Below are 15,592 nucleotides of genomic sequence, written 5' to 3'. Positions count from 1 at the left end.
TCCCCATTTAATACTAGACCAGGCTGCCCAGAGCCCCGTCCAATCTGGCCTTGAACACCTCCAGGGATAGACGAGGCATCCACAACCTCTCTGGGCAGCCTGTTCCAGGAAACAGTGAACTATTGGCATTCTTTAAGTGTTGTTTCAGAACTGAAACTTCTCGTGCACTGTAAGGGGGAAGAATGAGAACAAGGGAAGGAATTTTTTTAAACTGGGAAGGCAAATAAAAACTAGATTTTGTTAAGCTGTGAATGTGAAGTACGATCCTTACATAATGGTTTTAGACGAGTGTAATTTAATATTCAAAGATACAGACTGCAATTTGATGATTTAATTGTTAAATAATGTTGAAATCTTGCTGAAGATGAATGAATTTTCAGGGTTTGTTTTTTCTTTGTTGTTGTTGTTTTTATGTTTTGGAGCCTAACTTTGTTAAGGGAATGTAGTGTAAAAGAGACTTCTGATAATGCGGCCAGAACTGTTGCAGGCCAAGTCACAAACCTTAAGGGACCGATATACCTGCAAATTCTGATGTTAGTGAGTTATTTGTTTTTCTTTTCCCTTTAAGCACAATGACTATTTCCTTACCTGCTAGCCTCTTTTAAATGAGAATTGACTGCTTTGTTGCATGTGTCTTTCCTTTTTTCAAGGCTCTGGTGTATAGTAATAGAACTACCACTTAGCAGAAGTAGGTCCAATTACTTTGCTGTAAAGCCTTCACACCTAACACTGAACACAGAACATTGTGGCTGAACCTGTCGGTTGTGGGCTCTCTACCAATGTCTGCGTGTGAACTGGGAAAATGTGATATAATAGTCTCTGTTAATGAGAAGGTGATGTTACACTGCAAGTACTGCTGTCAGTATATGCTTGTGATAAAGCATTCCTATCACTTGGTCAGCTTTGAGCATTTTTTGTGAAAAAAATGCCAACATTATGTTCTGTTTGCTTCATGTATACTTTCATTGCATTTCTCAGAGAAATGTTATTTCTGCAGATACTTGAGCATGGTATATGTGGAGTTACGGCTCCTTAACTGTACTCAGATACACAGAAAGAATGAGCAAGTTAGCTGGTGGAAAAGTACATCGGGCTGATCTGTCTGAATGATGAATGGCATCAAACTGCAAATAAAAGAAGGCTGTGATGGTGTCTCTATACTGTTGTAATGTATATGCAAATAGAGCATTTAGTCAACTTTCATACTGACTGTCGTGTGAAGTTTCTCCTTACAGGGCTGTGCTGTACTATAGCTGTGAAAGGAACGCTGCTAAGTGCACCTCCTTCTTTCCAAATCTGGAAAGACCACCCTGCTCAGGAGGTTGGAGGAAGCTACCCCAGATCAGTGACTGGGATGCGCATCAGTCTTCGTGTTTGAGCAGAAAGTGTTTTTGTTAGTGTGGAAGAGGTCTTCTCTATCCTTGTAGATCTCTAAAATTTTTCCATCCCTACTCCTTTGTGATTCTGTTTCTCTGAAGGTATTTGGAGGAGAGGTAGGAAGACGCCTTTTTGCACTTCCTGTTAAGGGAGGGGAAAACACTTTTGCACACCAGTGGTACTGAGTTTCTATGACAGAATGAATAACCTCATTCTCTTTGTCATCTTTGAACTAGCCAATATCCACTTCATTTTTTATGACATGAATTTTTGATGAGGTATTAATTCTGAGATGTTCTGTGTTTCAGTCAAGTGAAGCTGGAAGTTGACCTCAAGAAGTAGAGGATTATTTTTGGGTTTTGCCCGACTCCAACACTTACTTCTGCCAATGCAGTTAAGAGGTCATTTGGCCTATTCACAGCGTGTGTGTTCTGCATCCAATTGCCGGAACCAGTACAGCTGACTAATCTTTATGGAATTTGGCAGTGCTTGCCGGCTCTTTGTGCCTTGAGAACGTTCTTAACTCAGTATTTTTTGCTGCTGAGAAGTACAGCCTGGTTAATTTAATATTTCATGTGAGAACCAACTGCCGTGTATCAGTTTCATCTGGTCCAGACCTTGCTCCAACACCTGGGTGGCTGAGGATGCTTTATTTTTGTCCCAGCACAACTTGTTCTAAGTTCATCTATTATTCCCGCTCCTTTCTTTTTTCTTTCCATGGTAATGCAGCGATGAACTTCTGCCTCAAAGGCACTCAGCTTGCATCTCCAAATACTTACAGTGCTTTTGGTTTTGAAACCTATCCTGGGTGTCTTTGCACATTTCCAGCACCAGGCCCTAAATTTGGCCCTAATGGCTGTGTTTTTGGGGCATGATGGTGAGTCAGGCCCTAGACCATGCTCCCCAGTGCCTGCCTTATGCAGGGGTTAGGGTTGTGGTGCTGCCCTGCTGCTTTCTGTGAAATCCTTGCATAAGTTTGGAAGGAAAAAAAATAGATATTCTCTCTCTCAAAGAAGAATCTGTTATGGCTCTCCATGTGGAATTAACGATACACTTCTGTAATTTACTGCTGGCTTTTTCCCTTACTTGAGCTTTGTCTAAAGCTCAGCGTATATGATACGGTGTTAGAGGATGTAATCATACCTGATCTGTATTGTCTCACTGGCATTTGTATTCTGTGCTGTGGGGATTGGAGTCTGCTGTTACTCAGTCACACATTTGGAACTCTGAGGGCTCCTGATAAGCGCTCCTGGGGCAGCTGCGAATGCATTAATCACTTCAACAAAGGAAAGCCAAACAGTTGTAAATAAAATAATCTCAGATAGTATCTAGATGCAGGACTGAAGTGGTGTCTGCTCTCTTTGTAGCTGCTGAGCACTTCATCAGTTTTTGTTCAGGATCTGGCATATTTCAGTGTAGAGTTAGCAACAAGCTGAACTGAATGAATTTACAGCCAGCCCTGAGGTTTTGCTGTCTATAGGTGTATTGAATGCTTTGAACTAACCTTCTCACTAACATGGCATTAGTTTATAAATGAAAATCTGTTTGCATTTCTGAATTACATTCTCATGGATTGTCTTTAATTCAAAGCCTGGCATACCAAGCATTTCAGTTTCAACTGGGGCTATTTTGTCATAGTTCTTACAGCTGCAGTCTTTGTGGTTGTCTTTTTCTAAATATATATATCCAAAGATCTTTGTCTGTTTTTGTTTTGCAGGCTTGTTCTTCACTGAAATACACTTCATAAATGTTTGATGTTGGGGTGCAGCGGAAGGGTGTGGGTTGTGTGACCCCTCAGCCCTGTAACGTCGTCTTTACACCGTATTGTATTCAGTAATGTTCAGGTAGTGGGACGTACTTAGTGATTAGTTCTTATTCAGATTCAGTATCAAATCAGAATGCTCTTATTTTTGAAGAATTCCAAATTGGAATTTAACCGATCATCTGTTGGTTTTTGGGAACTCCGTAGTAATGTTCCCATGAAACGGAAACCCCACCTCTGGTATGAGCGGTGAAGGGGCCCAGCTGCTGGTGGTTGGCTGAAATGCTGAGCAGGGGACTCATCAGGCTTGGCTAGGGGTGCTTGTGGGATGCAAACAGGCCACTGCTGGGTTGCTCTAAGTTTGAGGCTGCCACCATCCTCATCTCGTCTGTAGTCAGCTCTGCCTGCTGTGATTTGTGAGTGTTGGGTTCTTAGTGTTACTTGGCTATGGATGGTGCTGCATCACCTCGCCTATCGTGCTCATAGAAATCATCAGTTACTTATGTGCTGGGCTGTAATAGATCACATGGCAATATATGTACAATATAAAATGATTAAATGGTAGAACATTCTCTCTCTCTCTCTCTCTTTCTCATTGGCATTAACTGAAAATGTCCCCTTCATGAGGAGGTATATTACGATTGCAAGTTCTTAATCTCTATTTTAATGCTGTCTCTATGGCAGAAAGCACCATAGCCACACTCCATTGTTTGCCTTCAGACTTTGACCTGGTATTCATTGTATCTCTGTGCTTGTGGAGCAGCTTTATGTGACTTCCATTTTTTTTATACCTCCTTTTTCATGCTGTATTTCGCTAGAATCGAATTGCTCTAGTGAAACATTAATGTAGAGGTGCTTCTAAAATACCAGCCTGAGAAATAACCCTGGATGGAGTCTTACTGACTTATTCTCTTACTTCTGCATTTTTTCAGTATGTCTTATCTTTTTCATATTCAAATTAAAAAGCTTCAGGTTAGAGATTGTATTCTGCTAAAGACAAGTAACAGCACCATACAGTGATGAACTGGAGATCAGTAGGTGGTGGTCTTTTACTGATGGACCAGCACAAACCTGCTTAAACTTGTTAGTACTCTTTCACTTATTAAGACTGAGACATGCTATCTAAGCATCAACATTTGTAAAGTAAGTTGTTTAGTTCTCAGAAAAGTAGACACTTTACTACCTAAATTCATGGATGTGGGAAAGGAATCAAGATGGTCCTCCCAAGTTTTTGATATATTAACTATGTTTTTATCTGTGTATTTAAATAATAAAGCAAATGGGAGTATCTTAGAGTGATTGATCTTTCACTTGAATGTTTACTCTTGACTGAAACAAATGCATGGAAGAATTACTGAATTTATTTTAGATGTGAGCACTGAAGGCACTGTGTATGGTGACAACAGTTCAGATTCTGTGACAACACAAGCATTAAATCCACTTTTTCAATTTGTCACTTCTACCTACGTTGTATGTATGCATTCATGTGACCTGGCTTTAATTTATCTTTTGATAAATATTTGCATAGTAATTCCCAAAGTGTTCTTCCACATATAAAGGAAATGATGATGAACAGCTTTTAAGTGGCTTGATGTTGAACATAGACATGACTTGCAGCCTTAAGGTAAAATGCACATTACTGTAGCTGTTTAATATTCATTTAGGAAGTGCTGATATGCATTGTACCAAGTGACTCGTTCATGTTTTTCCTTTAAATATTTACATGATGTTTATGTTGTGTACCTTAATTAAAATTTTGTATGGAGGTTACCTGCAGCATAGTAAGATTCCTTCCTATACATGTCATTGAGAGTGTACAGGAGCAGATATACAGCAGAGATGTGGATTTGAAGCCAGCTGTCTTCTTAATAGCTGAAGAGAGCTTTTTTGCTCTCCCTACTTTAGGCAGAGCATACATACACTAAGTAGTGCAGTTATGGAAGGCAGTGCGAAGCAGGTATGAGATATGAAAAAACTGCATTTGCAGAAGAAATGTCTGGCAGTGTGTAATAAACTGTGCACTGATTGCCCTTTCCTGTGGAAGAAAGGGCCTCTGTGCGTGCAGAACATTCGTGATCAAAGCTGGTTAATGAGATAAGCTTAAGGTCTGGTTTTGTTGGCACCGGGAACTTAAGTCCTCATTTAGATTTATTAATCTGGACAGTGTTCTGGGGGGCTGTGCACTGTCCTCTGGCTTTCAAGTCTTTTTGGACTGGGTGAGGGTTGTGCTGCTCAGAGGGATTATGTCTGTAACTGCACAGAGCCTGTGTGCTAACTTGCTCCGCCGAGCCTATCTACAAGTAGTTACCATTTGCTTCATCAAACGCCATAAGGATAACCTCTCTCTGCCTGCACTAGTAGCTGTTTTCTCACTTTCAGGGATGAAGCGCTGGATAAGTTTATAGAAGTACTGATGTGGAACCGGGTTGTGAAGGGCAGCTGGGCAGTGCTGCGTGCCGGTGGCTGCTGTCGCTGGCAATCCCTGAGCCCAAAGAGCTGAGGTGGCTGTATGTGGTGTCCGGGTCTGAGTACTGGGGAACAGCACCTAGCTGGGAAGTGCTCTTCTGCTAAAGGAACCGCGTGCATCTTGTTCTGCTTTAGTTCTTGTATTCTACTGTGATTTGTTGTTCCTTTCCGTTAAAGAAATGGTTCCTGAAGCTGCTAGTTGCTCCAACATCGGTGAGGAATGACGTCTCCTGCTCTCGCAGACTAATCTAGACTTCACTTTCTCTTCATGTGGCCTTTAACAAAAGCACTAAATTGCTGTATTTGTTGTGGCCCACAGTAAAAGGAAGATTGGGATTTCATTAAGCTCGATGGAATTTAGGGTGGCCCTTTGTTTTTGAGCTTATTTCCTGCCAACTTGCTGCATTCTACTAGGACAATGCAGCTTTTACACTTTTTTTTTTCCTTTGTTTCTCTTTCAAAGACACATCTGGGTTGGTACAGCCACAGAATCACAAATAGAAGCAAACACTGAAAATGAAACGTTCCAATCAGCTCTTTGTTTTTTTTTTCTTTCACATCAGCTCTATTCTGTGTATGGGATTCTTAAATGACATAATACTTACAACAGGTTGTAATGTATTTTGAGGCAAAAATAAACTCAGTCCTCTTAGTTAGATGAACTTCTGTGGCTAACAAGTATGCTGGTTCAGTATCTATATCTCTGAACACCTTTTGTGACTGCATTAGTTAAAAGGTTTAGGAGGAATGTCTGCAGCTATTGGTATACATTCTAATTGGAGAGAAACTTCTAGCGTAGTGGGTTTATTGGTAGGGTCAAGTGACACTTACAAGGTTTGAGCATGAAGTAAATTGTTGGATTTAAGTTAACATGCATGCTCGCTGCACAGAAATACATTTCGTCTCTAACTTTCAATCTTAGGAATTTTGTGGTGTGGGTACAGAAAAATAATTAAATCACGAGCTTAAAAATAGAGCGTTGAGCTGCAGTATTTGATTGTGTCATCACTTTGCAGAGATGAGAAAGTACTACTAAAACCTAGGGTTTTGAACACCTGATCCTAGAATAAAAAAAAAAAACAACCCAAAATATTATGCTGCTTAACAAATGGGTGGTTTCAGTGCAAAATGAAATAAGTGTAGTTAAGGGTAAATTTCAGATAAAATAGGGATGTTCTGTGTGTTTTGTCAGGTGGCTGTCATCCAGCCACATGAATACGTAACCCTCCAACTGGCATGGGGGGTAAAAGGGTTGTGGGTTAGCCCTGGTAGGTAGCTGAGCCTCACACAGCCACTCTGTCATTCCCCCTGGTGGGATGGCGAAGAGTAGTGGAAAGGTAAAAGTGAGAAAACTCCTGCTTTGAGATAAGAGGAACAGGCATAGCAAAAAGCTGTGTGTGTGGCAGAACAGCCCTTCCTTTCTCCTTATTTCTCCCAGCGTTTTTTTGCTGGGTGCCATGGCTCATGCCATGGAATATCCCTTCACTCCATTGGGGTCAGCTGTCCTGACCATCCCCTCTGACCCCTCACTGGCAGGGCAGCATAAGCAGCTGAAAAGAGCTTGGTACCATGTAAGCACTGTCCAATAGCTAAGTATTTAATTTAAAAATCTAAGTATGTAAGGCAATGTAAATGTACATTCTAAAACTTTTTTGCATAGTATTTTATGGGTAGTCTTATGTCTGCAGTTTTAATTTCCTCTTTTTTCAGTAATTTTTTATTTTAGAAGTTCTATGCACCTTGGTGGCAAAGAGGTGGGATACAGAGCTACTTTGGCTTTTGGCAATAAAACCTTGTGAGGTTATGTTGAGAAAACTTGTTTCTCTCTTACAGGATCCAAGTTACTGGGTGAATATTCACCACCTGGAGTATACAGATGGAGGAATCCTGGACCCTGACGATGTGCTGGCAGATGTTGTGGAAGACAAAGATAAGGTAGAACTTGAATGAAAACACTACCTTTGCTTTTTTTGCTGTGTCTTTTCAAATAACTAATGCTACATTCTAATTTCTTGGCTCTGTGGCAAATGAGGTGTGTGTTGAATATTCTTAAATGAAACACATCTGCCTGTAGGTGTTGTAGCTCTCCAATCTGGGGACCAGAGGTGGAAAGCCTGACCGTAGCCATGAAGATAATCAGAGAAGCCTGGCAGCTGATGTAGAACTTAAAACTATTTCAAGCAGTTTTGTGTTTCCTCTTGTATGAAAATATTGGTGAAGGAATGAAAATTTTACTTTTTTTTTTTTTAATGCCACTTAAAATGTCTTTGATGATCTCCTTCTCTGCTTAGAATTAAGTTTTTTCAAGAGTCGTTCAAATGTCGAGGTTGAGTGTGTGACAAAATAAACGTACAAATCCTATGATGACAATAACAGCTGTCCCAAATGTATTCTATTTCAGGAGAAGTTTCTGTGATTTGTTAATGAAAATCTAAGTACACTAGTTATTAATCTCACAAGCTGTAAAATCTGTAACATTGGATTCAAATGAGACAGGTGTCCTTTCTAGGTAAAGGAATAGATGCAAACAAGTCCCTTCTAATGTTTTTATTATTATCAGAAAAAATTAGCTTGAGAAACTGATGACTTATTTCAGCATAGAGGGGAATGAATATAATTTATAATACCTAGCTGTTGTATTGTAAAAAATCAGAGGGAACAAATGTCTAGTGACTTGAAACTGAAGATCTAAATGTAGTATATGTTTATAGCTTCAAACAAATAGCTTTGTCTACGTAAGTTGCCATATGCTCAAAAATAATTGTGAAGACAAATGCTAGTTCTGCATGCTGCTGGTTGTTCAGTGATTTAATAAAAGTTGCATCATTTTGGTTACAGTTAATGGGATACAGTTTCTCAGTATCTTGGACTGTCTAAGAGGTACTTAGTGACATTAAATGAGCATTTCTTAAAAGCAGTGAAGCTGTGGTGGTGGTGTTTTTTCATGTCCAATTATTATTTCTTGTTTGACCATATTTATTGAAAGTGTGCTTAAAACACCATACAGCCTTTTTTCTGGTGATGTTTGGAGGCTAATGACTGCTCTCTGAGGATTAACACTACTCTATAAGGCATAAGATGTCATAAAATCAAATAATCGGAGTTAAGGGAAATGGCTTACTGGTGTCATCAGTCAGTAAGAAAAAATAACACATCTACCCAGGATTTCCAATGTTTGAAATACAGACACACATTCATGCAAATGTGAGCAGTAGTTTTCAGGATATTTGGTACATCATCCAATTTTCTACTTGTTTCCAAAGCTGTACTGTTCTTTATCTGTGGGAATCACTGTGGCTGAGAATGTGTTCGTGATGAAATTTCTAGTTCACATTACAAGTTCTTGCATGTTCTGTTATAAAAGTGCCAGGTGGGATTCTATGGTTTTGAGGCTGCATTTTGGAAGGAGCCCAGGAAAGAAGGATGTTATTCACTGGAGCACTCTGAGGTGGTTTAGGGATGCAGCAAACTTCTTGATTCCCTCAATTACATATGGTACACAAAAGGAAGATATATGCAGGTGTGGCTCGAGGCGATGCTTTTTGTGGCTGTTGTCTTTTTTCAGAAGGCCTTGGTGAACTGGTGATATGTAAGATTTGCTGAACAGCAGCAGCTGCAGAAACATATATATGTTTTTAAACTAGAGAAGAAGCATGTAATCACATAACCAGACTGCTGGTTGAGAGGTCAAAATATTATTTTGAGTGGAATTGGGCCATGGCATCTCCAGTGTATTGGAGCTGTTGGCATATAGAAACCTGTAGGCACGTAGATGATCTCATAAAGAAGAATGAGCCCTATAAAAGGGCTACAAATATGCTTTTTAATAGTTTTATTGTGTCCTATTAACCTTTGAGCCTTGGCCTATTCCAGCTGAGTATATTGACTAGAGGACCTTTAAGCTTTGCAAAAAATGAGTGGAGGTATTGAGATCTAATAGAACCAATATCTAATTTGGTGTCTAAATAGGTGAAATGATCCTTGGTAGGTATATTTGTGTGCTGATTTCCTTAGATGAGGGCTGTCTGTTGGGGTGATAAATGAATGGGCCGCAGCTTTGTTGCTCTCTTGTCCTTGTCATCCTTTCCTGTGTATCCAAGGCACTAATGCAGTCTCACAAAATCAGTTATTCTATACATAAAGTAAGCATTAACTTAACCTCTGTGCCTTTAAACAAAATTGTTTGGCATTGCTACCTATCAAGCTCCTTTATAATGCCAGAGTGAACTAACTGATTCATTTTCTTTGAGCATTAATCTGCTCTAGATCATGGTTTGATGGCAGTAAATTAGCACTGTTTTTGCGAAGCAAAATGCACTTGCTAATCTATTGGAATTCTTTCACTGTAGCAACAAAACAGGGAACCAGGGAGAGCTGTCAGATGTAATTTCTTTTGAGTTTCCCAGGTTCTTGACAGTCTTTACCAATAGGCGTGTGAGGAGGCACAGCTACTGGCGAGGAGAGCAGCCAAGCACTGCCATGGTCGGTACTGGTGGGGGCCATGGAGGGCAGGGTGAGGGGCTCTGGGTGCCTGTGGCTTCGTTGGGAAGGAGCTCTTCCTGACTTCCTGTCTTCCTCTTCATCTCACAATTAATTAAAAGCTGGATGACAGGCAGCACTGTAGATGGAGTTAATAGCGGCTAGCTGCCTGGCTATGCATGCTAGAGCAGGTAACTTCTATGTGCATTCAAACCAAGCCTAATTTAGTATTATAAGTGAATGATTGGGCAGTTCTTTATGGCAAGAGCTGTTCTTGCTGTTACTGCCATAGCAATAATGCACGGTCTGAATGGGCTCTCAAAGCAAGCCTTGAATAGTTTTGAAATAATTTTGTTTTCACTGAGTTGGCTAGCCAAGTTGTTTATGTCCTGGTTGCTCTGAATGATAGATTAACTAAAAAAATCTAGCTTTGTCTTTTGAATTAAAAGAAGAGGCTGTTTAAATTGTCTGGTTTTAATGAGCTGAAGCTGTAAATGGGGTCTTTTTTTATATGTTATTTAAACAGATCTCTCACTTGAAATGACTTTTTTTATTTGAGGAAAAATTGCCACAGGAAAAGTTCTGTTATACCAAAAGTGAAGACTAAACATTTCCCTTGGTATCACTGTGTACAGTTTGGCACATCTTAACTGTATAAATGTAATGTGCCCATCTAGATTTCCCTCCATTTTATATGGAGACATATTTTCAAATGTGCATAAACACACAAAAGGATGTAGTGAAGCTATGTGTTAATAAGCTAAAATTTGCTTAGTTTATAGGAGAAGAGTTTAAACTGCTGGTAACTTTCAAGAGCAGAATAGTCCTCTCTATATAAAAACTGTATTTTTCCTATAAAGTTTTCTGTCTAACTTTAACTGTCAAGAGCAGTTCACACCTTGATGGGACTAAAGACAAATAAAACAGGCTTTCTGGTATTCTGCAATCAGCAGAGCCCTTCTTGTGGCAGCCTTCTGTCAAGTGTTCATTTGCTTTACCTTGGTAAGGCTCCCCATGCAAGCATGAGTAATACTGACAGAAGTGCAGTACTACAGTATCTGCCACTGAGCCAGCAAAGCTGGTAAACTTAATGCAGGAAGACACTGCTCTGTGATCAGTGCTGCTGGTAGAAGATCTCCACTAGTCAGCCTTGAGGATGTTGCAGTATGTCTGGCCTTTCTGCAGCCTTGTTTTTTTTGCAGATCTGTTGCCTTGTTTTTTTTTTTTTAAGGGGCTGAAGAAAAAGAGTATGTGATGATGTTGATTAGTGTTGTGCTGATACTAAAATAACTAGTGTGCAATGTAGTCTTGGAGGATGCTAAGTCACTTCTTAACCCTTAGGTTAGCCAGGGTTGTTTGTGAGTGGCTCTAGTCTCAGTAAAGAGTTGAAAGCATGATCATATTGTGGATAGAGCTTGATTTGGAGAGGTTGCTTCAGCAAAACTACAGGAAGCTCGGCTTCAGAATGTAGACTCCCAGGGTAGGTGTAACTGTACAAAGGAAAGGTCTCTTCAAGCACGTCAGACGTGTTTTCTTGTAGCAGCTTCTGGACTTGCTGTTGTTTCCAGGTAGGCTAGTCACTAAGTGCTCAGTGGTTGCTGTGCTTGCACTGCATTCGTTCTGTGAAACGAGCAGAATTCTGCAGAGCTGCCAAGTTGTCCTTCCAGAGGGAAGGCGATGGTGAGCTTGACGGTGAGAAGTTTATTTCAGTTGTGTGGAGGTGATTCCACTTTTGGACCGTTTTTTTTCTTCCTGCCATCCATCATTTTCTTTAAATGGAGAAGGAAGTCAGAACTGAAGTAACTTTTATGTAAGCAAGGGAGGTGTGGCCGGAGAGTACCTGAGGTGATGAAGGAAACGATTTTTACAAGCAAGTTGGCAAAATGAAGTCAAAATAAAAAGGCAAGGAGACGGGAGTATCTCAATTGTACTAAAATAAAATACAATTACCAACAGGCTGTGGAATTCTGAGGGAAAAGTTCTCAGCAGGGAGCTACGGCACTGCTGCCTTGAAAACTCCCCTGTGAGGCAGTGGCAGGGCCTTGATGTTGGCTTAGTTTTTAGCTTCCAGTGGGTCAGCACAGTCTGAAAATGTGAGCCTTCACCCATTGTTTTGTGGTGTGGTTTGATACTCAAATATTTGTTCCATACCAATTATGCATACTTAATAGAGCAATTTAATTCGGGCTCCAGTCCTCTGTGTAATTGAGCTGTCTAGTATTTTCTCTTGGGTTTTGTAACTTTCTGATAACTGGAATGCAGAATGAAGAATGAAAAACTCCAGTGTGTTGAACGGCAGTATATTACACTGGTACAGAAAAAAACAAGGTAAGCTATGTAAGATTTTGTTACAACTGAGAGCAACAGCTATAGCTGTTGAAGCAAATGCTGTGATGCCTTTATGCAGGCTGCTCTAGTGTTATTCACATTGTCATATGTTATTCAGCTTCCCTGGAGAGGCTGTGGGTGGTTTTTTTTGTTGTTTGTTTAATGTCCTTTGATGCTAAGGGTAAGTATGTAGGATATATGTTGGTAGCACAGAAGGCAACTTAAGGACGGTAGTTTCTTAGAATGAAGAGCCGACGTTTTAAGTGTGAAGTTAATGCAGACTGGTCTGTACTGGTGTTACAGTTCAAATGCTGTCTTTCATAAAATTTGCACAAAAATAAGCATGTGGTAGAGGAAAAAAAAAAATGGAGACATAGTTCTTCCTGCTCCTGGGCAAAGTTTTTGATATGTGGCATGCATTGTTATGACATTTAGTTTTTAATATCAGGGCCAAGTTATTGTTATAATATACATGCTTTCATGGGCTGGTTGCAGCAACTAAACCCCGCAGACCTGAGATACTTAGCACTACTGGTGCGCATCTGGCTGTGCTCCCATGAGTCTGAATGCCTTGCTGAAGAGAACCACAGTCCAGGGGCAGCCAGTCCCTGTGCTCATCAGTTCCTTTGTGCTAATGGGGTTGAGATAGGGATTAGTGCATCAAAACCTTCGGATGTTCTAAGGTAGGGAAAAATAACGTTGCGGAACTTCAGCAAAGCTGGCATGTAAGGGCTTTGTACTTTTGGGTTTGGTTTTAATGTTGATTTTAAGTGTTCTTTTAGGCTGTGTAGTAACTGCCAGAATATTTGTCGGTACTTGATGGTTCCTGTTTCTAATTTTTGCATTTGTATCTTATGGTTTCAGTAACAAGATCCTATAGATATGCATGTCTTAACATTTAGTTAACAAAAAGGATAGCTAGCAGTTCATTCTTCTGTCAAACACTAAGTTGTTAGAGATTGAAGTAAATGTAACTTTATTCTAAGTAGTGTAATTACAACCTCCAAAAGCATGATTATGTGCTTAGCTTTGGTACATTCAGAGCATTGTTTCTTCCTTGTAAAATATTTTGTAGTATGATGTTCCAATTATGATTTTCCATAGTCAGTACTGGGATATGAAATTCTTACTGTTGATGGTAATAACAGGACAGTACTGTTTACTAAAAATTAGCTAGTTTTGTGCAATGGAAATACAAAAATGCTTCTGTGAATAAAGCCTTAAAGTATGGAAGAAAGAAGTGAGATACAGGGAGAACCCAGAAGCAGGATGGAGTAGAACAGAGAGCTGTTCTTTTGTATTGACTGCAGTGATGGCTTTTCTCCTACTTGGGAGTCCCGGGCTTTCTTAAAACTACTGGATTTGTTCCAAAGGACAACACCCATTTTCCTGAAACCTGCTGTGTTTATATAGGCTTTATGTAGAGGTGGCTGTATTTTTTTGTTTATTTTGAAATCACACTGGGAGGCAGTCACTAAAAACAGACCTTGGTTTGCAGACCATTTGATCTAAGGTGGAGTTTTGTGCTTGCTGGTGATGGAATGGTGTGCAGGCCAGTCAAGCTGCAGCCCTTTTATATTTCCTTTTGTTTTTCTAAATTATTTTTTATGACAAGAAATGAAACCAAATGCACACTTTTCAGGAAGAAAAGGTTTTATGCCATTTTGAGCCCCCGAGAAAAAATACCTGCTTAGTAACTCTTGTGCAGTAATGATGGGAGCCACCGCATACCTACATATGCATAAAGGTATTTTGGTAGGAGTTGGTCTGATTATTCCTGAAGCGGGATCTGAGCTGTGAGTACCAGAGGGAGGAGAAAGAAAATCGCCGTCATTAGCACCTACTAAGCAACACGTTATTTTGGTAATGCAGTTTTTTAGAACACAGATTGTGAAGCTTTGCATTTTTATGACGTTTGTTTTTAATTTCTTGCTGCAGAGGTGCCATGCATTATTCAAGATTATAAAAATCCAAATCATTTGGTTTTGCTGATGAGGTTTTCAAGCTGTGTAATTAAAGAACTGTATCCACATAGGCTGGAAGTTCAGAACTCTTTAGTGTAATCATCAAAATAACCATTTTTAAGTGTAGTATTACGTTGTGTGCAATTATGCTATCATGTACTCCTAGTTAGTGGAAGCCTCCTTGTAGTAAACTTCAGGCTTATCAATGTGCTTCAAGATGAGGTTGTTGCTTTAAGAACAGATACCTGGTCAAACATCGCTTAGCTTATTAAAGACGATTCAGTTTTACAGACTTAGAGCCACAACACAGTGCCTGTATGTGCAAATTAAGTACAGAAGTTGATGTACATATACAAGGGTTGCTCCAAAAGTAATGCATCCTATTTTATTGTGTTGGTCCACAGCATCAGAGGTGGCTGTTGGTGGCATGGCAGTAGAGGTGAACCTTCCAGCTAATATCCTGTTACGTGTTGCTGCTGTGTGACAGATGGTGGCAGAGGAGCAGTCTGACAAAATGAAGTCTGACATAGAAGTGTGGATGAAGCAAAGGGGTGGAATTGAATTCCTCCCTGTGGAAAAAAATGGCACACATTACATTCATTGACGGCCGCTGAACATTTCCAGAGATCAAACAGTGGATGTGAGCATAGTGAGGCAGTGGGTGGTGTGTTTCAGTAGTAGTGATATTGGGTCATCTCAGCTGGTGCAGATTTTCATAAGCATAACATGCAGGTTCCTGTTCATCAGTGGTGAGAACACATAGCTAATGGTGGTGACTATGTTGAAAAATAGTGTTTTGTAGCTGAGAATTTGCTCTATCAAATTGTTTCACTTTGCTCTTTGAATCCGTTGTAGCTTTCATGGAAATAAAAAGGAGGCATTACTTTGGGAATGACCTATATACTACAATTTGGTTGGAGGCTTCATTTGTGGATGCTTTTTCTATTACATCTTGTTGAAAAGGGAACTGAAAACAAGCAACAATCAAAATGTAGGATAGAAATGCACAAGGGACTGGTTAGTGAGATGTGCACATGTGTTATGTGCCTTGCCAGAGCAGTGTATAGTAATGTATAGAAATAGTACATGGCTTTATACCGCGTTTTTGCAGAGTTGTACTTCTTCATGTGGTATGTGGTTTCTTACTAGTTAAAAGTATATGGTTCTAAATTATGCCTTTTTTGTTACTGTCCTTTTTTTAAAAAAAAAAAATAAT

General features: G+C 39.8%; 1 protein-coding gene across 1 annotated transcript in view; it reads left to right on the top strand.

Moving 5' to 3' along the window:
• Nucleotides 1-6,921: 6,921 nt before the first annotated feature.
• PARD3B (par-3 family cell polarity regulator beta) overlaps nt 6,922-15,592 on the top strand; it is a 353,302-nt gene continuing 344,631 nt past the window's right edge. Inside the window, exons 1-2 of the mRNA XM_031554285.1 lie at nt 6,922-6,942; nt 7,439-7,540. Of these exons, the coding sequence (XP_031410145.1) occupies nt 6,922-6,942; nt 7,439-7,540 (123 nt within the window). The remainder of the gene's footprint in view (nt 6,943-7,438; nt 7,541-15,592) is intronic.

Source organism: Meleagris gallopavo, chromosome 7, assembly GCF_000146605.3.
Source record: "Meleagris gallopavo isolate NT-WF06-2002-E0010 breed Aviagen turkey brand Nicholas breeding stock chromosome 7, Turkey_5.1, whole genome shotgun sequence".
Taxonomy (NCBI): Eukaryota; Metazoa; Chordata; class Aves; order Galliformes; family Phasianidae; genus Meleagris; species Meleagris gallopavo.
The sequence above is the reverse complement of the archived record's forward strand: the minus strand, read 5'-3'. Positions and strand labels throughout refer to the sequence as shown.